The 23368-nt window shown below is 41.5% G+C and overlaps 1 protein-coding gene across 1 annotated transcript in view; it reads left to right on the top strand.

Moving 5' to 3' along the window:
• The first annotated feature begins 3133 nt into the window (after positions 1-3133).
• The window catches only part of UBE2K (ubiquitin conjugating enzyme E2 K), a 59359-nt gene continuing 39124 nt past the window's right edge, over positions 3134-23368 (top strand). Inside the window, exon 1 of the mRNA XM_074951527.1 lies at positions 3134-3315. Coding sequence (XP_074807628.1) covers positions 3253-3315 — 63 coding nt within the window. The 5' untranslated portion in view covers positions 3134-3252. The remainder of the gene's footprint in view (positions 3316-23368) is intronic.

The following is a 23368-nucleotide window of genomic DNA, read 5'->3' as shown; positions in this document are numbered from 1 at the left end:
GCCTCACTATATAGCATAAAGAAGCAAAAGAGGGCAAACAGAATTTTTAAAATAAATCCTTTGAAGGTCACCTCAACTTATCACTTAATCCCTAAAGTGTCAGAAGGAAGTGAAGAAATATTAAACTGTTTTCAACAACTCTGTACTAGTGAGATTAGAAAAGTGGAAATAACATTTTAAGGGCTAATCTTGCAAAGGAATACATGTAGATGGCTCTTAAACCCACTGAGTTGTGAGTGGACATCCATGCAGACTCTACTGGAAAACTGAGTCCTTAATAATCCAATCCTGCAAACATTTATTTATGTGTTTAACTTTATGTCCAATGAGACTACTCATGTATTTGAAATTAAGCATGTGCACAAGCATTTGTAGGATCAGAGCCTAAAGTTGCACACTGGAAAGTTGGTATAAAAATGCATTTTTTCATGTTCTGAACCCAAGGAACAACTTGAATAATTCTAAATTAACCCCAAGAAGTCATAATAGCAAAATTCCCATTAATCTGAATAGAATAAAATGGGAAAATTGAGGGGACAAGGCATTAAAACGGGTAGTCAGAAAAAACATAATTTAATCCTACAAATTCCCCTCCTGCATTAACCTTACCACAACCAAACCTTCAGAATGCCACTAAATTCAGCATCTTTATTTTTCTTTCCTTTTTCCCCTTTAAGAGAACTGAGAGAGGGAACAGGAAAAGCATATGGTGAGTCTGGAGTGGAGATGAGAGGGAGAACGAGTAAAGGATGGGGGAAGATGAGGAAAACAGGGATAAGGAGTGCAGCAAATTAAATGGAGGGTGTTATATAAAGGTGCTATAGTAATTTGAATTAATTTGATCAGTTTGTTTACACTATGGGAATTGTACATGATCAGATGGAAATGAGGGTTCCATACACAAAACAGACAAAATCCACTGCCATTTATATTATTATGTATATTACTGGATTTCCAGCACCCAGAAAGTACTGGCAACCTCATGAGAAAAACAGAAAGACTTCAGACTACTTGTGGAGTTAATGTTTTCTCAGCTCCCTAAGGAGCAAAGGCTGAAAATTAAAAGTGCAGCTTCTTACTACTGTGGATTGGTGGGAAAAGGCAGATGCATTTAAAATCAGGATGATAATTTAGTTTATTTATATTTATTTATTTTCTATTGCAGTCATCTAGGTAGTACCCTAGCACCCCATAAACATTCATTAATTTATCTTCACAAGACACTAGTGAGGTAGAGAAGCATTATTATCCTCATTTTTATAGATGGGGAACTGAGGCATGAAGATACTTGCCCAAGGTCACACAAGAAGTGTGAGACAGAAAGGAAGCAAGCCAGATTTCTTATCAGGCCAGTGTCCTTTAACTGCAAGATCATCCTTTCTGCAAAGGTACTAAAAGCTTGATTTGTAAAATACCATTCACCTATTGTGTCAAAAGCAAGGTATTTGATCTTAAGAAAGAGCTGATTCTACAAACAGATGCATCTAAGAATGCACTTGGTGCAATACAGCTCGAAGAAAACAGACCATGATGCTATGCATCAGTCACGCACATCACAGAGGAAGAAGGCACACCAAAAGAAACTATATTTAACGGTACTTTGCTGCACACACTTTCATCAACAGAGACTGTGCCTTCTTTAGTTTTTGTACAGTACTGAACACAGTGTGTGTGCTGCTGGAAACAAAAAAATTAAAGCACACACAAATGACGGCCACGTTACGAGTAAGTTCAACCATAAACCACCAGCGTCAGTTCTAAAGAAACCATTCCTTGTAACATCACTGAGACTAGAGAATCATTCTCTAACTGTCAGGGTACAACTTTCACATTGTGCATCATCCAGGAAGTGACATATCTGTCCTTGGCTTCCTATACTACTAAAAAAGAGTTGCTGTCCAACTTATTGTGTGAAACTCATTCACTTCCTTGGGAGACTTTAATACTCATGTGATCAACACTCCTAAGAGTGAGATCACATCTTAGGTGGGCTGTTCTCCATACCTACCTGCATATTTTGAAATAACGGTGGCCTACCTTTCTATCATCAGGTGTAGCCACTGTGTCAGATCCTGCTCCATCCCCTTTGCCAGCATATTAATTTAGCCCTCTGGCTAAAACACAGTTCACCCCTTCTGAGGTATAGTTCCACAGTACTATGGTCCACCAGACTGGACTGACATGTTCGCCCCTTACTCTGTCTTCCTGGAGTCTTGTAGCAAAACCAACAGAAGTAAACAAAATACAGGTTTCTCTGGGGTTACCAGCTCCCTTCAAAATCATGGGCCGAGTCCCCAAAGCCCCTCTTTCATAAGGTTCTGTAGGCAAGCCAGGCAGGTTTTCAGGGCATGACCTACAGGCCGCCCCCTCCCTGGAAAGGCCCATAAACCATTCCTACTTCTTCCAGAGAGCCTCCACCACAGGCCAGGCATCTCCTCCGAGCTCTCACTGGAAGGAGCCCAGGAACAGCCGGCCCCCTGGGGGTCACGCTCTCTGGTCGGAGGGCAGAGCGCTAAATGGCCCTTCCCCAATCTTCCCCGCTGTAGCCTCCCGAGTCCTTCTTCCCCAGCGCTCCAGCCACAAGGGGCGGCGAGCCTAGAGCCCGCTCAGCCCCGCGACTACCTCGCCCCGTCCACGCCAGGCTGTGAGGGGAAGCCAGGCAGCATGTTAGCTCGCTGCCCACCCCTTTCCCAGGCGAGCTCTACAGGCCCCCGAAGCGGCTGACGGGCTGTGTGGGTAACACCTACACTGGAGATGACACAGCTGCTTCATCACAACACAGCGACCCTAGCACAACACAACCTAGCTCTGACCCGTGGATTGTGAGGGGGTGTCACCGCAGGGACATCGCGCTTTAGCTGAGCCGCGAGCTCGGCACCGAAAGCGGCTCCTCGTGTGACAGGGCCGGGGACCAGGCGCCAGAGGGAGCGGGGAGTCTGGTGTCTCCCCAGGACCGGGGGGGGGGAGGTTCGCCTCCCCTCAGGGACAGGGGGAGGCCGGCAGCTTCTCGCAGCCCTTTCCCCCCCACCCGCAGACCCCAGCGCTCCCCCACTCAGTGGCCGCTCTGCAGCCGGCATCGCCGCCGCCGCCGCACACGCTGCCGTGGCCCCGCCTGAGCGGCGGCGCCGGGAGCCGCAGCGCGCATGCTCGGCGCGGGCGCCATTTTGGTGGGGCCGGGAATTATCCAGCGGGAGCGGCGGAGCTCGCTGGGCCCGGCTCGGAGGCAGCGGTGAGTGGGTGCCGGCTGTGGAGATGGCCAACATCGCGGTGCAGAGGATCAAGCGAGAGTTCAAGGAGGTGCTGAAGAGCGAGGAGGTCAGAGGCTCCCCCCCTTCCCCGGCGGTGTGCCCGCCTGCCCCCCCCCCTCCTCCCGCGGCGAGGGGAGGGTCTGTCCCAGCCTCTCGGCAGAGGGGGAGGGTAACGGCGGCTTAGGGATGAGGGACTCAACAGCGCGGGGAGCCCCCGCAGGCAGCGGAAGGTGGGGGCCCGGGGAGAAGGACCCAGAGGCCCGGCATGGAAGGGGTAGGAAGTGCGGCTGGGCAGCGAGCGAGCTGCCTGGGCAAGGCCGGGGAACCCCAGGGTAAAGCGCCCCCTCCCCCACCCAGCCTGGCGTTGGTCTGGCCCAAAAGGGAGGCTCAAGGGATCCTAATAACAAGGCGGGCCGCGCGCGGGTGCGGGGCGGCGGCTCCCCACTGGCACAGCTGGTGATCTTTGTATTTCGTGGCAGGGGCATTGGGGAGAGGCTTTCCTATGGGATCTGAAAGGCGATGGGGCAGAGACAGGAGGGGTGGGTCATAACACGGGGTCACATTTCATCCAGCTCCCTGGTCAGCGTGTGACTGATACTGCAGAGAGTGATATGGTTTTTTTTTAAAATGAACGTAGGTAAAAGTCTATTTTGATAGATTTCCTTAATGCAGGGGCTTCCTTTTATTCCAGGTTATGTTACCCTGGTGTGTATGGCTTTAGTCCTCCCACCCCCTGATATCCTAGTTATCTGGATGCCCCGTTTATCAGATGTAATTGTCCCTGTAACAGGAATGTACAGTAATTTGGGAAAAGAAGCGGACTTATTTTAGGGAAGTGATAAAGAACTTTCAGTTTATTTCCAGGGACTGTGTAATAGCATTGATAGTGATTGCATCAGAGCTGTTTTCACTGTGTCTGTAAATCTGTATTGCAAAATGTTAGGCAGATAGGTTTTGATGGCTGTGTCTTCACGATCATACTCATGAGGATGATGAGGCATGTTGTATGCCTGTGAAATATTAATGGCAGTTTGACTCTGAAAACTGATGGGTTTAGACTCTGTACAAATTAGACACATTCATAGTCGGAAAACCAAGGTGCTAGTAACTTCCTGAGGATTTGTGTTCCTTACAGAAAAGATGTTTAGTATTGCTGTAGTTGATGTGCTTTTGAATATAGTGTGCTAACAATGTTGTTATTATGCAGCTCAGAATAAACTATTTGCCAGAAAATCTTAAAGCCTAATTTCTACAGCTGTTGTGCATGTGATATTCAAATTGATTTCAATGTGAGTTCTAGTGCACAATGATTACAGAACCCGAATACTAAATTAGAAGTGATCCTGAGCGGTCAGCTCTGTATTTGTATGCTGAAATTAGAATAGCCCGTAGTGTTTACTTTCTCTGAACAATACAGCTTAAAGTTGACTGCATATGCCTTTCTATTAGAAAGCACTTACTGAACAATCCAAATTTTGGCCTTGCATTATTTAGAAAAGAGAAACCTTAACGTATGCAACAGTGATATAAACATAGTCAGATCTTTGACTTTTCTTATAAAAAAGCTTGGGACCAGGGAGCAATTTTGTTTTCAATTCCTGTTTGTTTAATATATGTGCTGGAGGTATTTAGGGTGTTGAAGATTTAAAAAATTAAGATATATACTCCTGTAGTTGTCCGTCTGAATTTTGATACAACCCTTACTTTTGCAGAATTCCTTCATCTTTTAAATGAAACATGTAAGAGAGCATTACCTCTTTTCCAGTATTCAGCTATTACTAGTAGTTAATGTATCAGTACATATGTAATCACTGTTTACATTACACACTTTCTTCTGGTATTCTGAATACATAGTTCATTTATGTAATCGTGGATGTTTAATGGCAAACTGGTTCTGGATACTTGTATTGGGAATACTTTGGCTTGATTTTTCAAAGTCTGAGTAAACTTTTTTTTCAGCTGTAGTGTGAAAACATTCAATATGAGGAGGAGAATGGAGGGATGACTAGATATTACTGGTCCAGGGAGGAAACTGCTGAGGCTAGGTAACTTTTAAAAAAAAAAAAAAAAAAGTGAGTTGTGCATTGACAATCTGAATCCCAGACTTTTTTTAAAAAAAAAATTGGTTGTCACAAATCATATAGCTAAAATGTGTTACTTTTAAAATAAAATTGTCTTGCATCAAGAAGTTGCTGATCTTATCTGCACTTAAACATTCTTGGAGTGGTGTGCTGAGCTGTAGCTGAACATGAAAACTGGCACTCAATCTGTTTCCCTATAAATGCCACCAAATGGCATTTGCTCTCATATTGCATTTTGGAGAGAGAACATACAGAGTTTTCCTTTTATGTTCTTCCCAGAGTGAATTCTGGACCTAGCTAAGTGGGAGCGAGCCAGAGGCAGTTTTAGAAGGGGATGGGGCAAATACTCAATTTCTTCTGCAATTCAGAGATCTTTAAAATAAGATGCAGGCCAATTTTCAAACTTAGGTGAATGAAAGATTTATAAAATGTATATTTCCTAGCCATATTTTTCATATCTAATGCCCTGTTTCTTTGTCTAGAAATGCCAATCTGGGTGTATCTTTAAGATAACTTTTTAGGGTTTCACGTGCTTTCACTTCCTGGCTTAAAGTTGATGGGCCAATGATTTTTTTAAATTGATTTTGTGCTCTCTTTTGCTTATTTTGTGTGAGGACCCAAAATGCTTTTTAAAAAAGTGTTTTTTGTTCTTGCCTAATTAGTTTATTTTGAGTTCTCACACCTGAACTAAAGGAGTGGGATGTTGAATTTTTAGCAGACATCCTTTTAACCTAGTGTATTTGAATTAAACAGGTATGACCAAAAATGAGTTTTAAACGTGCCCTCTCTCTGCCTTTATTTAGATTAGGATTTAGAGTATTATGTTAGCACATGTTGGCTTATGTGCTAACAAATGTGATTAAAAATTCTAGTATAGACAAGGCACAAGCTACCTTTAGCATGTATTAAACTGGTCAAGTTAAAACCTCATTGTGTCTGCTACCACATTTTTTAACTTGAACAGTTTAGTACTTGTTAAAGGCAATATAGTTTGTCTGCACTAATCTTTATAATGTGTTAGCACATGTAAACTAACATCACACTTTAAATCTTAGTCTAGAAAAGGCCTCAGTTGCTAAGCTTTCAGTCTATTCTCTGGTGATTTTATTTCATTACTTCTCCATCACATTAGTTTTACAAGGTACACTTTCAGAATTTCTAATATCACAAAAATATATCTTGCGCAAAAACCTTTTAGGTTGCCTTTAAACATCATGAAGAAGCAAGTAAGGGTAGAAGCCCAATTTTCTTCCACTTGACATATATGATGGATAGCTTTGATGGAGAGCAGAGTAGAATAGGCATCTTACATAATTCTAGTGTAGCCTTGCTGGAGCAGTGCAACAGGTAATTGAATCACCCCTCCCTCCAGTCCATCTCTAAGGATTTAGTTTGTGGAGGAGGAAGAATCTCAGTGAGGAGTATGTGTTGAAAAATAAGGTTGGAGGACCAGGACCAGGACTTTGAGGATCAGGTTTAGTTCAACAGGCACTTTGAATCTCTTATGATCTAATACAGTGGTGGGCAACCTGCGGCTTATCCGGGTAATCTGCTGCTGGGCCATGAGACGGTTAGTTTACATTGACTGTCCGCAGGCACGGCGTTTTGCAGCTCCCAGTGGCATGGTTTGCCGTTCCTGGCCAGTGGGAGCTGTGGGAAGCGGTGGCCAGTCTGCGCCACTTCTCACAGCTCCCATTGTCCGGGAATGGCGAACCACGGCCACTGGGAGCTGTGGGCAGCTGTGCCTGCGGACAGTCAATGTAAACAAACTGTCTCGCGGCCTGCCAGCGGATTACCCTGATGGGCTGCAGGTTACCCACCACTGATGGAATATATTTATGTAGTGTTATAGATGTATATGCTTTACAGAAATAACACATTCCCAGCATTGAGGAGTTTGCAATCTAAATTAGACAAACACAGGAAATGAGAACTGATGAAAATGGAGAGGAGGGTGAAAAACTACAGACTGTTCTAGAGAAACAGCACCTTTACTCAGTGCAGGACCTACTAGCACTATCAAGAGCTGTAAATAAATAAAAAAGCTTGTTTTAATTACAAGATTTACTTTCTTTCTTGGTTCTTTTTCTCTGGACAATTGATGGAGGCTGGCCCAGGAGTCAGTAAAGGGAGAGTACTTTTGATGGAGGAATAAGCTAGCTCCTCCTAGTGCCAGTAGTGGTAGCACAGTGGATGAAAGATCTCTCTCCAGCGCTTGAAAAGGACTAGCTTTAGTATGCTGCACTAAACACAGTGTTGATTTTTTTTTTTTCACGCTGTCTCTGTGCCTGTGTCTCCCTGCCCCTACATCAGCCACAGAGACTACTTCACTTAGTTATTTCAGATTTATTTCTTATATATCTAAAAATAAACAGTATTTCTTGTCCACCATTGACACGAAGTGCTGCCTCTAGCAAATCCAATTTAGGCTTTTCATGATTACATGAAAACGCACAATGGTAATATAGTTTTGTATCTTCTGAAGACTTTAACCATTTACTAGTCACCTACAAGGCAGAGGCTGATAGAAAAGATGTGATGGGACTTCCAGGAAGGTTCAGGAGCTGGTGAGATGCTCAGCTCCCTCCTAGCAACTGGCAAGTTGCTGGGTTTTCTACCTGGTTCCAATGTTTCATGTCAGCCTCTAGTTAGTAGGGGCTTGGCTACACCGGGAAACTAACTGGAATAGCTCCCCATGTGGACAGGGTTATTATGGAATAAGTGTTCACATGGGTAGCTATTTCAGAAAAGCTATTGTGCTTTAAATTCAGAGTCTACCTTAATCTGCAATATCTTTCAAATGTAGACAATCCATAGGTGATGAACTTGAAACATCCCCTTCCTCACTCAGGTTGCTGAAAGGTAGAGAGCTTTTTTGTTCTGCTCCTTCTTGAATGCTTCTGGTTTTTTTGGTGCGGGGATTTAGGGGAAAGTAACTGCTGTAAGGAATGTGGGGTTTCCAGTACAGTACACTTCCCTTATGCTTTTAGGGTTCTGTTGCCCAGTGAATAGCTTCAGTGTTTGCCTCTGCTCATAGCATCCTGATGAATCTTGCCAGTGTCACTCTAGCCCACCAGTTTCTAAATAGCAGTTGCGAAAGTGACTGGAGTTAACTGGGGAAGCTATGAGCAGCTGCCAAAGCACTCACTCATGTTGTCTTCAGGCTCAGGAAGACAGCACTGCATTACTTATATATTTGTTCATATTTGGACTACCATAACATTTTCAATCATAATTGATAGAAATGTTATATTGAAATGTAAGCCTGGAAGGATGTAGAGAGGTCATCTAGTCCAGCCCTTCTGTGCTGATGCAAGACCAGATTACCTAGACCAGTGCTACTCAAAGTGGTGGTCTGCAGACTGGTGCCGGTCCACGCACAAATTGGAAAAAAAAATTGCCGGTCCCCCACATCAGATAGCTTGAGAAGCACTGACCTAGACCATCCCTGACAGGTGTTTGTCTAACCTGTTCTTTAAAACCTCCCATGATGGGGATTCTACAACATTCCTTGGAAGCCTATCCCAGTACTTAACTATCCTTATAGTTACAAAGTTTTTCCTAATATCTAACCTAAATCTTCCTTGCTGCAGATTAAGCCCATTACTTCTTGTTCCACCTTCAGTGGACATAGAGAACAATTTTGATCACTGTTCTGTATAACAGCCTTTAACACATTTGAAGACTGTTATCAGGTTCCCCCTTTTCCCCCCACTTGTCATCTTTTCTGAAAACTAAATTTGCTCAGTTTTTTAACATTTCCTCATAGGTCATGTTTTCTAAACTTTTATTATATTTATTGCTCTTCTCTGGACTCCAGTGTGTCCTCATCTTTCTTAAAGTGTCATGCTCAGAACTGGGCACAGTACTGCAGCTGAGGCCTCACCAGCACTGAGTAGAGTCGGACAATTATCTCCTGTGTCTTGCATATGACACCCCTGTTAATACAACCCAGAATATTACTTTTTTGCAACTGTATCACATTGTTGGCTCATATTTAATTTGTGATCCACTGTAATTCTCCAGTCCTTTTCGGTAGTCCTACTTCCTATCCAGTTATTCTCCATTTTGCATTTAATTTTTTCCTTCTAGTTCTTGTGGTACTTTTCAGTTTTCTTTATTGAATTTCATCTTGTTAATTTCAGACCCCAGTTTGAGAACATACCATCGATAATGACCCTTTGAGTATGGTCTTTCAACCAGTTGTTCACCCACCATATAGTATTTTCATCTAGACCACACTTCCCCTAGTTGGCTTTTGAGAACGTCATGAAGACTATGTCAAAAGCATCACTGAAATCAAGATATATCACATCTACAGCTTCCCCTTGTCTGCTAGGCCAGCAGCCCTGTTCAGTAAGGAAATTAGGTTGGTTTGGCATGATTTCTTCTTGACAAATTCATGTTGGCTATTGCGTATTACTGTGTTATCCTCTAGGTGTTTCCAAATTGATTGTTTAATAATTAGTTCAATATCTTTCCAGGTATTGAAATTAGGCTGACTGGTTTATAATTCCCCTGGTCCTCTTTGTTTCCCTCTTTAAAGATAGGTACTAGACTTGTCCTTCTCTAGTCCTCTGGGACCTCACTCTGTCCTCCTTGAGTTAACACAGATAATTGCTAACAGTTCAGAGATTGTTTCAGCTCATTCCTTAAGCACCTTAATATGAATTTTATGTGGTCCTGTCTACTTAAGTACATCTAAGTCAGCTAAATATTCTTTAACATGTTCTTTCCCTATTTTGGCTTGAATTCTTTCTCTTTTGTTGCTCATACTAATTGTGTTGAGTATCTGGTCACCATTAACCTTTTTAATGAGGACTGAAGCCAAATAGGCATCATATACCTTAGCCTTCTTGATGTCATCTGTTATTAGATCTTCTTCCTGCTAAATAGAGGAACTATGCTTTACTTAGTTTTTCTCTTGCTCGTAATGTATTTACAGAACCTCTTCTTATTGCCCTTTATGTCCCTGGATACTCATTTTTGCCTTAACCTTTCTGTTTTTGTCCCTACATGCTTGTGATATTCTTTTATATTCAACTGTAATAATTTGTCTATTTCTTCTTTTTGTAGAATTCCTTTTTGATTTTCAGATCCTGATGCAACCATATTTGCTTCTTACTATTTTTCCTATCTTTCCTTCACATCAGGATAGTTTGCTGTTGCACCTTTAATATTGTCACTTTCAGGAACTGCCGGCTTTCCTGAACTTTTTTCCCTTAGGTTTTCTTCCCATGATAGGACTTACCTATCAGTTCCCTGAGTTTGTTATAGTACGCTTTTTTGAAGTCCATTATACTTATTCTGCTGCTCTCACTCGTTGTTTATGCTTAGGGCTAGTCTATACTAGAAGCACTACATTGGCGCTGCTGTAGCACGCCTGGTGAAGATGTTCTGTGCCGACAGGAGAGCTAGACGCTCTCCTGCCAACATAGCACCAGTGTGGACAGCGCTTAGGTTGCTGTAATTTGTGTCACTCAGGAGGGTGACTTTTTATATCGACTTAAGCGGTAGTGTAGACCTGCCCTTAGAATTTTGAAATCTATAGCTTCATGGTCACTTTAATCCAAATTGCCGTCAGCCTTCATATTTGCAACCAGTTCCTCCCTGTTAGTTGGAATCAAGTCTAAACTGACTGCCCCCCCCCCCCCCGGTTACTTCTGAAACAAGAATGTTTCCCCAATATATTCCAGTGACTTATTGGATATCTTGTGTTTTGCTATGTTACTTTTCCAACAGATGTCTGGGTAAAGTTCTCCATTACTACCGGGACTTGTGTTTTGGATATTTCTGTTGTTTTTTCTAGAAATGCCTCATCTACCTCCTCCTCCTCTTGATTTGATGTTCTGTAGTAGATCCCTACCAGGACACTACCTCTTCACCCAGAGACTTTCAACTGGTCTGCCTCTTATCTCCTTCGGGATCTCACAATAAATGTCTATATTCTTGGTGTATAATGCAACACCACCTCCTTTTTCCCCCCTGCCTGTTCTTCCTGAACATGGAATAATTCTCTATGCCAATATTCTAGTCATGAGATTTATACATCCAGTCTTTATAATGCCAGTAAAGTAGTAATTTGGCTTATGTACTAATATTTCCAGTTCTTCCTGTTTATTTTCCTTACTCCTTGCATTTCTGTATAGACGTTCAAGATGTTGAGCAGATTCCCTCACTGTTTCCCTCTTGTTGGTCCTGTGACCCTTCTGTTAAGGTCACCATTTTTATACCTGCCTGTGGGCTAATATCACCTGTCCTCTTTGAACCTGGTTTAAAGCCCTCCTCATTAAATTGGTGAGTTGGTGTCCCTGCCTGGAATGGGAAGGATGGACAAGAACATCACACTTGCTCCCAGAGCTGTGAAGTCACTGTGCAGGGGCCTACCTGGCAATATCATTAGTGCCCAGGTGGATGAGCAGAACATCCAGGGACATCCTGTCAGATTGGCAGATAGAGGCTTAAAATTCAGTTCTACTCTGGAAAAGTGACTAAAAATAGCACATTGCTGCTTTTTGCTTCTGTTAGCACTGCAGGACCAATGTAGCTATGAAAGATGAGGTAGTTTCTACTGTGACTTGTGCAACAGCAACAGAATTGTTAATGAACAGAACCAATAATGTTCCTGCTAACACATGCACTTAACTTGATTCATGTGGGTAGTCCTATTGAAAGCAGTGTGCAGTTGGTGAGCACAAGGGAACTACTTGCATGAATAAAGTTAGGCCTTGTCTACATGCTAAGGTTTTTTGGCTACAACCTGATGTGTGAATTTTAAACTGATACTATTATAAAGCCCTGGTATAAAGTAGCTACTCTTATTCCAGTATGGGAGTGCCTTTTTATGGTTGATTTGTCATTTGGGAAAAGGGTGTATGCTAACCAAAAAACCCACACATGTTCGAGAACAAGTGTCCCCACATGGTTGATATAACTATGTTGGTATAACTGATAAAGCTTTCTCATATAGACAGACCTTATGAGTTTGCAGGATTAGGATCTCTGTTCTGATTTCAGAATTTTCCATTGCTATGAGCCAGAAGGAACCATGCTTAATTTTCAGATCCCAGGTTGAATTCTTATCATTAGCAGTTGGAAGAACATATCTTTGCTTTTATAGTGAGCAGTCTTTTGGACTAGAATCATGGAGTGATAGTAGATATTGAATGCCACAGTGTCTGTTTTTGTCTTTACTATGACAAGTGACTGTCAAATCTTTGAATTTTAGAAAAGTTATTGGTTGAAGTGCTTCTTTGCCTCACCCTCCACTTATGAAAGGAATTTTCCACTCTATAATCATAAGTAGATTTTTCAAGCTCTGCCCATGTTGATTACATAAACAATTTGTCATAAACAAAGTTAATAGCATGTTATCACTCTTTAGTGTACAATACCCAAACATGAGTTAAATGGAATTCAGGAAGCCAGGAGTGTATGTTCTGCAGGTGGTACTGGATGAGACTGCAGGATGATTTTGCATATCAGCTGGCTTTTAAAGGGACTGCACTACAATTAGCTGGTGTTCAATAGCTTGCTCAAAGCAGAAGAACTTACTAACAGGATTTCAGAAGACTGTTCTCTTGGTTCCCAGTTCTGGAGCAGTCTTTTAAAAACCTGCTGGTTAACTCACACTTTCATCCTAAACATGTTTATCGGAATTTTATGGCTGTTCCTCAAGACCTTTGAATCAAGTGTGCTGTATTCACTGTTAAAATCAATATTTTTCTCATGCAAATGCTAATAGAAAAACTGGATAGTGTGTTAATGTTCCTACTAATAGTATTTACACTAATGTAGTATTTCATTATGACCTGTAAGTATTCAGAACACTTTTATGTAAAATGTCATTAAACATGTGCATGACCATTTGACTAGACCTGTGGGTTGACCAAGGAATCAGGATAATAGGACAAATGAAGTGAGGCCCTAGCACTCAACTTGATGGCATTTTTGCCTGTATGTATGTAATGTGATAACTTTTGAAAACTTCAGCTAATCACTTGCAAACATTCAGGGAAAAGTTTTGGTATCCATGGGCAGAACCCTATTGATTTTGGGGAAAATTGGAAGAGCCAGTAAAATCAGGCTCACTAAATTCAGGATACAGCAGTGGGGAGGGAAGTAAAGTCTCTATGGAGATGAGCATGAGGTTGGGATCTCAGGGTGGGGTTAGGGTACTAGAGAACTTCCTTTGCCTAGAGCAGGGGTTCTCAGATTTTTGTACTGGTGACACCTTTCGCACGGCAAGCCTCTGAGTGAGACCCCCCCCCCCATACATTAAAAACAGTTTTTTATATGTTTAACTCCATCATAAATGGTGGAGGTAAAGTGGGGTTTGGGGTGGAGACTGGTAGCTTCCAACCCCCCCCCCATGTAATAACCTCGTGATCCCTTGATGGGTCCCAACCTCCCGTTTGAGAACCCCTGGCCTAGAGCACCAAAAGGAGACACTGGGCCTGATTTTAGTGGAAATCAGGGTGCTTGGAAGCCTTTCATCCCCTGATCTGGCCAGCGCCCCCCTTGCCAGGACTCTCATCCCCTGTATCCTGATTGACCAAATGGCGACACAGGGATGAGCGGCCTGGTCATAGTGGAGGTGAAGGACCCTGCTAGATGTTCAGTTCCACCTACATAAGCAATGAAGTGTGTGACCCTCTAGTTTAATCTGATTTACCCTTCTGAAAATTTCAGACTGCTAGGTTAACACTTTTCATTACACTGAATTGAAATGTATTTAAAAATAAAGATATATTACAGTTAGCTTTTCTTATACTGCTGCTGATGGGAATCTTGTTTTTTTTTTTTTTTTAAAGTGATGTCATTTGCAGTGGTTGGGACCCTAATGTCAAAATGTGCGAACAAGTTTTTAAATTACTTTGCCTTCTGATTTGTTAAATTAGTATTAATCTACTATGTAATTTTTAAGTGTTATAGTCAAGAGTTAACCAGTTTCTAGCCTGCTTTCATAATCTTTAAGGATTTGTTACGCTGTCCATGTAATTTTTTAATAACAATAGTCGCCAACAATAGTAGCCTGAGAAAAGATAAGTATACTTGAAAATACATTTAATTATATTTCATAGCTAATCTGTTGAGGGTCTTCTTACTTTTTGACAGACTTCTGAACAAAACTTTACTTCTCTCCATAAAAAGGAGTGAAGAGTTTTGCTCAAGGTTATGTAATAAAGTTCATTAATTTTGATGATATTGTACAATGCTCTCTGGGTTCCCTGTCTATTTTTTGCACTTGTAACTAACTGACTGACTACATTTGTTCTGTGATCTCTGATTTAGGAATATTTTTAGTTTGGGGAGTAAAATCTATTTTGTGGACTAAAATACAGCTAATATGGTTGGTAACAGACTCTACATACTAAAAAAAAAAAAAAAAAAAAAAAAAAAAAATCAAAATGTATGGCCAAATTGTAAAATAACATTTATAATGGTTTAAAATATCCCAAATCAATAATTCCTTTATTTTACTTAAGCAGATAGTATAGATCCTTCCATGTTAGAAGTTTATAGTTAGTTTTCTTTTTATTTAAAAGTGAAGTTAAAGGTGTCTTGTCTTAGACTGTGTGGGTGAGAAGGAAGGAGTATAATTTTTTAAAACAAGGGTAATCCTGCAGTCTCTTCACATGTAGAACTATTAGTGACCTCAGTGAGAATTGACTTGTGGAATTGACTGCTGGATCAGGTCTGAAGTAAACAATCTTGTGTATTTGCACATATAGTGGACTATTAACATTTCTCATTAAAACAGTTTGTCTGTGAAGCTTTTCAGTTTTATAGCATCAAAGAGAAAAGTGTGTATAAAAACAAAAATACAATCTTACGCCTCTGTGAAGTTGCTCCTTCATCTGGGCTTTGTGTCTCTACTGTTTTCTGTATGATTTATGTTGTAAACTCTTCGGTGCAGGGAACCCTTGCACTGTGTCCTGTGGAGCAGTGGTTCTCAAAGCCGGTCCGCCGCTTGTTCAGGGAAAGCCCCTGGCGGGCCGGACCGGCTTGTTTACCTGCCGCGTACGCAGGTTTGGCCGACTGCGGCTCCCACTGGCCGCGGTTCGCCGCTCCACGTCAATGGGGGCTGCGGGAAGCGGCACGGGCTAAGGGATGTGCTGGCCGCCCTTCCCGCAGCCCCCACTGGCCTGGAGCGGCGAACTGCGGCCAGTGGGAGCCGCAATCGGCCAAATCTGCGTACGCTGCAGGTAAACAAACCAGTCTGGCCCGCTGGGGGCTTTCCCTGAACAAGTAGCGGACCAGCTTTGAGAACCACTGCTGTAGAGTACTTAGCATGCTTTTGTCATTCAGATGGTGTTCAGTGTTTAGCGATGCCTACCAAAACTCGTGTGTAAGGGTTTATCCATGCTAGGAAGTTGTAACAGTTTAACTATGGCTGTATAATGCCTGCAGCCTTTCCCCCCTTCCCCCCCCACCCAGTGTGGACATAGTTATGTTGCTATAAAGGTGCTTTATACCTGTACAGCTGTTCCTGTACTGGAAGGGGGATAACTATACTGATATAATGCTTTTACCTGTAATTATTCTGGTCAAAAAGTCAGATCCTTATCCAAAATAATTATACCTGTAAAACTTTTCAGCATAGACCAGGCATAAGATTCCAACGTAGGAAGAAGTATGTGCTTCTTAGCTCTCTTTTTCTGAAATTTCATACAACTAATTAGCTCTTTGAGTAATCGGAGCAACAAATTTTGTAATAGTGATATCTCAACACTCAAAACATTGAGGCCATTCCATTCTAAACACCTATTTTTACTTCTTCATATTGGTTTCAACAACTTCCCTTTTGGACTAAAACCTCTCTATTAGCCCAAATCTAACTTTTTTTATGTGGAACAGTTTCAAAAAATTTGATTTTCTCTCTGAGAGACTCTAGGCACGCGCACCACTCTGCGAGCACCTCAATCATAGAATCATAGAATATCAGCGTTGGAAGGGACCTCAGGAGGTCATCTAGTCCAATCCCCTGCTCAAAGCAGGGCCAATCCCCAATTTTTGCCCCAGATCCCTAAATGGCCCCCTCAAGGATTGAACTCACAACCCTGGGTTTAGCAGGCCAATGCTCAAACCACTGAGCTCTTCGCACTCTGCTGTGGACTTAACTATCTTGAGCAATTTTGTATCATTGCAAATTTGCCACCTCACCGTTTACCCTTTTTTCCAGATCATTTATGAATATATTGAATAGGACTGGGCCTAGTACAGACCCCTGGGGGACACCACTATTTGCCTCTCTCTATTCTGAAAACTGACCATTTGTACCTACCCTTTGTTTCCTGTCTTTTAACCAGTTACCAGTCCATGAGAGGACCTTCTCTCTTATCCCATGACAGCTTACTTTGCTTTACGAGCGTTTGGTGAGGGACCTTGTCAAAGGCTTTCTGAAAATCCAAGTACACAATATCCACTGGATCCCCCTTGTTCACATGCTTGTTGACCCCCTCAAAGAATTCTAGTAGATTGGTGAGGCATGAGTTCCCTTTACAAAATCTATGTTGACTCTTCCCCTGTGTTCATCTATGTGTCTGACAATTTTGTTCTTTACTATAGTTTCAACCAGTTTGACTGGTACTGAAGTCAGGTTTACTGGCCTGTAATTGCCAGGATCACCTCTGGAACCCTTTTTAAAAATTGGTGTCACATTAGCTATTCTCCAGTCATTTGGTACAGAAGCTGGTTTAAATGATAGGTTACAGACTACGGTTAGTAGTTCTGCAGTTTCACGTTTGAGTTCCTTCAGGACTCTTTGGTGAATACCATCTGGTCCCTGTGACTTATTACTGTTTAGTTTTTCAGTTTGTTCAAAAACCTCCTCTAATGACACCTCAATCTGGGGCAGTTCCTCAGATTGTCACCTAAAAAGAATGGCTCAGGTTTGGGAATCTCCCTCACATCCTCAGCCGTGAAGACTGATGCAAAGAATTCATTTAGTTTCTCCTCAATGGCCTTATCGTCCTTGAGTGCTCCTTTAGCATCTCGATCGTCCCGTGGCCCCACTGGTTGTTTAGCAGGCTTCCTGCTTCTGATGTACTTAAAAATTTTTGTTTGGGATTACTTTTTGAGTCTTTGGCTAGCTGTTCTTCAAATTCTTTTTTGGTCTTCTTAATTATATTTTTACATTTCATTTGCCAGAGTTTATGCTCCTTTCTATTTTCCTTACTAGGATTTAACTCCCACTTTTGAAAGGATACCTTTTTGCCTCTCACTGCTTCTTTTACTTTGGTGTTTAGCCACGCTGGCACTTTTTTGGTTCTTTGTTTTTTAATCTGAGGTATACATTTAAATTGAGCCTCTATTATGGTGTCTTTAAAAAGTTTCTATACAGCTTGCAGGGATTTCACTTTTGGCACCGTACCCTTTAATTTCTGTTTAACCAACCTCCTCATTTTTGTGTAGTTCCCCTTTCGGAAATTAAATGCTACAGTGTTGGGCTGCTGTGGTGATTTCCCTGCCACGGGGATGTTAAATTTAATTATATTATGGTCACTATTACCAAGTGGTCCAGCTATATTCACCTCTTGGACCAGATTCTGTGCTCCAGTTAAGGCTAAATTTAAGAATTGCCTCTCCTCTTGTGGGTTCCAGGACTAGCTTTTCCAAGAAGCAGTCATTTAAGGTGCCAAGAAACTTTATCTCTGTATCCTGTCATGAGGTGACATGTACCCAGTCAATATGGGGATAGTTGAAATCCCCCTTTATTATTGAGTTTTTTAATGTTAATAGCCTTCCTAATCTCTCTGAGCATTTCACAGTGACTATCACCGTCCTTTTCAGGTGGTCGGTAATATATCCCTACTGCTATGTTGTTGTTCTTAGAGCATGTAATTACTATCCATAGAGATTCTATGGTACAGTTTGGTTCATTAAAGATTTTTGCTTCATTTGATTCTATGCTTTTTCACATATAGTGCCACTCCCCCACCAGCACAACCCGTTCTGTCCTCCTGATATATTGTGTACCCTGGTATTACTGTGTCCCATTGATTATCCTCATTCCACCAAGTTTCTGTGATGGCTATTATATCAATATCCTCATTTAAAATTAGGCACTCTGGTTCACCCATCTTATTATTTAGACTTCTAGCATTGGCATACAAGCACTTTAAAAACTTGTCACTTTTTGGTTCGCTGTCATTACATCGTATAATTGAATGGTAGTTTTTTTCATTTGACTGTTTCTCATCAGATCCTACCTGTATTTTATCATCTTCCATCCTCTCCTCCTTCCTGGGACATAAAGAATCTCCATTAATAGATCTTCTTCTAAGGGATGTCGCTGGCTGAACCATGTGCTCCTCCACACGTGTTGGCTTTCCCCCAGCCCTTAGTTTAAAAACTGCTCTACGACCTTTTTAATTTTAAATGCGAGCAATCTGGGTCCATTTTGGTTTAGGTGGAGCTCATCCTTCCTGTATAGGCTCCCACTTTCCCCAAAATTTCCCCAGTCCCTAATAAATCTAAACCCCTCCTACTTACATAATCATCTCATCCACACATTAAGACCCTGACACGTGGTAACAGCCCACTTTGAATCCTAGTTGAGACAAAACCTTTAACAGAGGAAACCAGGAAGTCTACACTTGAGTTTTCAGGTTCTTAGAGAGTTACCTTTCCTATACTTGGTTTTCTAAGGAGATTAGCAGTGTATTTTCTCCCTCTTGTGGAGGAAAATATTTTTGTAAAACCTTACTGGTCACTTTTATTTATTAAACATGTACCTATCATTCTAGCATCTGGGTGCATTTACATTAAATAAAGCCGCAGTATTCCCACAGAGGGCAATATCAATTAAAACAATGGAGTGTCCCATTCCAAACACTGGTATTTACAGCAATAGTGCTGCAATGTAAAATAATACTTGAAATACCACCCCAACCTTGGAAATACAACTTATTTCCTCTCCAAAGCGTATGATTGAGTTGAAAGATGAGCCTTGCACTGTCTTGAAGGTAAGCAAACTCTGACTTCAATTGGCTGACAAAGAGAAACACTCAAGAACTCGTCTTGTGTCCCAGAGTGCAAATCTGGGGACTCTGAGCAAGTGTCCCTCAACGTCAATGTAATGCATAAACAGTGCCTCGCAATTCAGTGCTCATGGAAATTACCACAGAATTGTGCTCCAAAATCTCAATTAAAAAAAAAAAATTCTGTCTTTATGGCTGCAGAGACCAACTTGAAAGCATGAATCAAGTGTGAGTTTGAAACAGTGACTGCTGAGGCGTCCCATCCTTCTCAAACAAGTCACCAGATTTTGTTGCTGTGGAATTTGTATTTTGCTTCACCCAGGCACCTGACATTTTGTTTTATTTCCTGGCCCTTCTGGGACCTGCCTGCAGGTCTGTTGCTCTCTTACTTTTTGTAAAAGAGGGCATTAACTGAATTACAGTGCATTCTCTCTGGAGGGTTCCATTGAGCCAGGTAGAAGGGAGATAAGAAACTAGAGTCTCATCTTGCATGCAAGGAGGGTACGGGAGCCAAAAAGGTAGTCTGGTTAGCTGGGCTATTTGGCGAACACCACAACAGCTGAGGCCCAGAAAGATGAGCTGGTGAAACTGCTATAAACTCCTTCCTTACCTGACACACATGTGAGGCAAAAATGGATCTTAGCTGGGCTGCCTGGACAATGTCATGGAAACTGAAGCCTGGGGAAGGGACCCAGACTGCCTGGATAATATAATGAAAAAAAAACCCCTTACATAATCATTGACAAGTTTTAAATCAATGAGTGTTTTCAGCTTTAAGCCATGTGGTTGGGAGGAGGTGGTCAGGAGGTTGAGAATGAAGGTTATTTTAATGGCATCAGAAGAAACTTAATGGGACATTACAAAATTGTCAACCTAAATTACATCTATATGCAGCCACCGCAGTAAGTAAATTGCTTTTGCATATTGACATTACAGTTCATGTTGGCTGTTGGGTCCTCACTAGCAGTGCTTGCCTTGATGCAGAGAGCTGTGCAGTCTGGGTGCTATCCCACTGTGCAACTTGCCACCAACTAGCGCAGGGTGTTTTGGGAAAGTTTTGCAATGTCTCGTGGGGGCAATTGAGTCACGCAGGGATGACTGGGAACATGATTTCAACATCCCATAATTTCATCTGCATTCCATAATGTTTTGTGCCTCTTTTCAAAATCCCTGCAAACCTGCTGGGACTCATGGCTAGAAAGGGTTAAACATCCTGCAAAATAAATAACTCGCAGAAGATGTGTGGGGAAATAATGTTTGTGGATTTTTTGTATTTACATATGTATGAGTAGGGTGCTGTATTCTGTTAATTCAGAGGTCTAAAGAACATCCTATAATGTAAATGAATTGTAAACGTGGGATATCTCAGTATTCATCTCTTTGAAATGTCGTGTGAATGGTTGAGGAACAAGCAAATGGCCTTATGTTAATTCATATAGCTAAGTACCGGTGATGGACCTCCTTCAAAGTCATACTAATTAATTACCTTTTGTTCCCTGAGGAATTCCAACTTGTCAAAAGACATGAAATTGTATAAAAGATCCTTGGGTCATGAGTCTATCATCTCAGATCTGCTTAGACTTCATCAGGGGAAGTTTGAGTGACAAGACCAAGGTCCCAGTTATGCTGGTATGCCCTGAATATGAGTTTTGGACATTGGACTGTGACCTAACAACTGAATTCTAAAGAAAAGGAGTACTTGTGGCACCTTAGAGTCTAACACATTTATTTGAGCATAAGCTTTCGTGAGCTACAGCTCACTTCATCGGATGCATTCAGTGAATTACCACTGAATGCATCCGATGAAGTGAGCTGTAGCTCACGAAAGCTTATGCTCAAATAAATTTGTTAGACTCTAAGGTGCCACAAGTACTCCTTTTCTTTTTGCGAATACAGACTAACATGGCTGCTACTCTGAAACCTGAATTCTAAAGGAACTCTTTGCAACTACAAAGCTCACCATCTCTGCTGTGAATCTGAACCTCAATGAGTTGAACTCCTGTCTGTATGTATATTGATCTTTTAACCATACTCCCTCTCTTTTGTTTTTTAATAAATTTTAGTTTCGTTAATAAGAATTGGCTGTAGCATGTATTTGAGTAAGATCTGAAACATTCATTAACTTGGGAGGTAATGTGTCCGCTCCTTTGGGATTGGTAGAATCTTTTCTTTTATATGATGAAATAAAATTTACAGAAATTTTCATCATATTTGATGTTGGTACCTGGATGGAGGCCTGAGGCTGGATCACTTTAAGGGAAATGTGTTGTTTGCACTTCTGAGTAACAAGTGAGGTAATAAAGCTGTTGTATGCTGGCTTGGTAAATCTAAGTATTGGAATATCCACCAGCTTTATGGTGATTGCCCCATTCTTTTTAGTTCACCCTAATTGAGTGATCATAGCTGGCTCCCCACTAGGATCCGGGTCACACCTGCACATCTGCCATTTTTGTGAGAAACATGGACCCTGCAGAGCTCTGTGCTATTGTCATGATTGCTGTGAGCATGGGATGTCTGATTCTGCAGTATTTGTGGAGCCATTGGGAACATGACAATTCCTTGGAGGCCAGATTGCTGTGGGACATAGAAAGAAACAGTTCAAAGTTGTTGGTGGCATTCACAGAACAGCTGCAGATAGTGGAGTGCCGATTCTCAGCCCGAGAAACAAGCACTTACTGGTGGGATTGCATCATTATGTAGGTTTGGGATGATGAGCTGTGGCTGTAAAACTTTTGGACATGCAAGGTCACAGTCCTGGATCTGTGTGCGGAGCTAACCCCAGCTCCAGTGCAGCGACACCAAAATGAGATCCGCAGTGACAGTGAAGAAGCCAAGTGGTGGTTGCTTTGTGGAATCTTGCAACCCCCAATTGCTACTGGTCAGTCAGGAATCCATTTGGAGTGGGGGAAATGTACCATGGGGGTTGCTGTGATGCAAGGGTGTAGGGTCATTTATGTCACTCTTGGCAAACAGAATTTATTTAAAAATAAATGGAAGATCATTTCTAGCTCAGCCCACACCGTGCTACTTATCTGCATACTGTCATCTTCCAGTAATAAACTTGTAGTATGTTATACAGAGGCATGGCTGATGTGTAGGTTTTTTCCAGTCAACTTTAATGTCCAAAATGGGGTATGTATTAATGCAGATTCTCATTATAAAATTTTTAATTACAAACTTTGTAATACAAATTTTTGTAAATACAGTACAACCCAGGTATAATGTCACCACTGGTTCTGCTGGTGGGCTTTTACATGGCAGAATTGCTCAGTTACACTTCATGAGCTAAACATTTGTATTCTTGCTAATGCTGATCACCAGGCACACCACATTGGGCTTGCTCTGACATTTAACACTAGATATTTCTGATATTATTAGAGCTTGGAAAATGTACTGTTAAAAATTACTTATATAGGCCACCTTACAAACAAAGTAGAAACACTACAACTGCCTCAAAGCTGCTGATCCATTCGTTTCCCCTATGTTTTAGTAGCTATTTGTAATTATTAATTTTGTCAACAATTTCATGGTAAATCTATGCTTTTAGGCTTTGAGTTATACATTTGGTCTGAAGGAAACTTGCTAGCAAAATTTCTTGACGTATGGGCTTTAAGTGTGTGTATATATAGTTTTCATTTAGCACTTTAAAAAAATGGTGTGTGTGTGTCTTTGTCTGAGAGGGAGGAAAGAGAAATGTTTAGGGGAGCAATATATTATTGAACATAATCCCATTTTATTAGTATGTTCTTGTGTTAGTGGCAAGTGTTGCAGAACTTGCATTTCCTGGCTTTTTTCCCTTTCATCTTCTGTCAATAATTTGGCATAAGGTTAATACATCTTTTTAAAGATACTAACTTTGTTTCTGCTCTGGAGTTAACCCAAAATGTTGTTGTTGTTTGGTTTTTTTTTTTTCCATCAACTCTAACCACAACAAGGACTGATTGTTTAAATTGTTAAGTTTAGGTTTTGTTTAGTTCAGATTAGTGCCATAGAATATCTGCAGAAGTAGTTTTGGGGAACTATAATATTGTAGGGATACAAGTATTGTAAGAAT

This window comes from Natator depressus, chromosome 4 (assembly GCF_965152275.1).
Source record: "Natator depressus isolate rNatDep1 chromosome 4, rNatDep2.hap1, whole genome shotgun sequence".
Lineage (NCBI taxonomy): Eukaryota > Metazoa > Chordata > Testudines > Cheloniidae > Natator > Natator depressus.
This window is presented reverse-complemented; position numbering and strand designations above follow the sequence as displayed.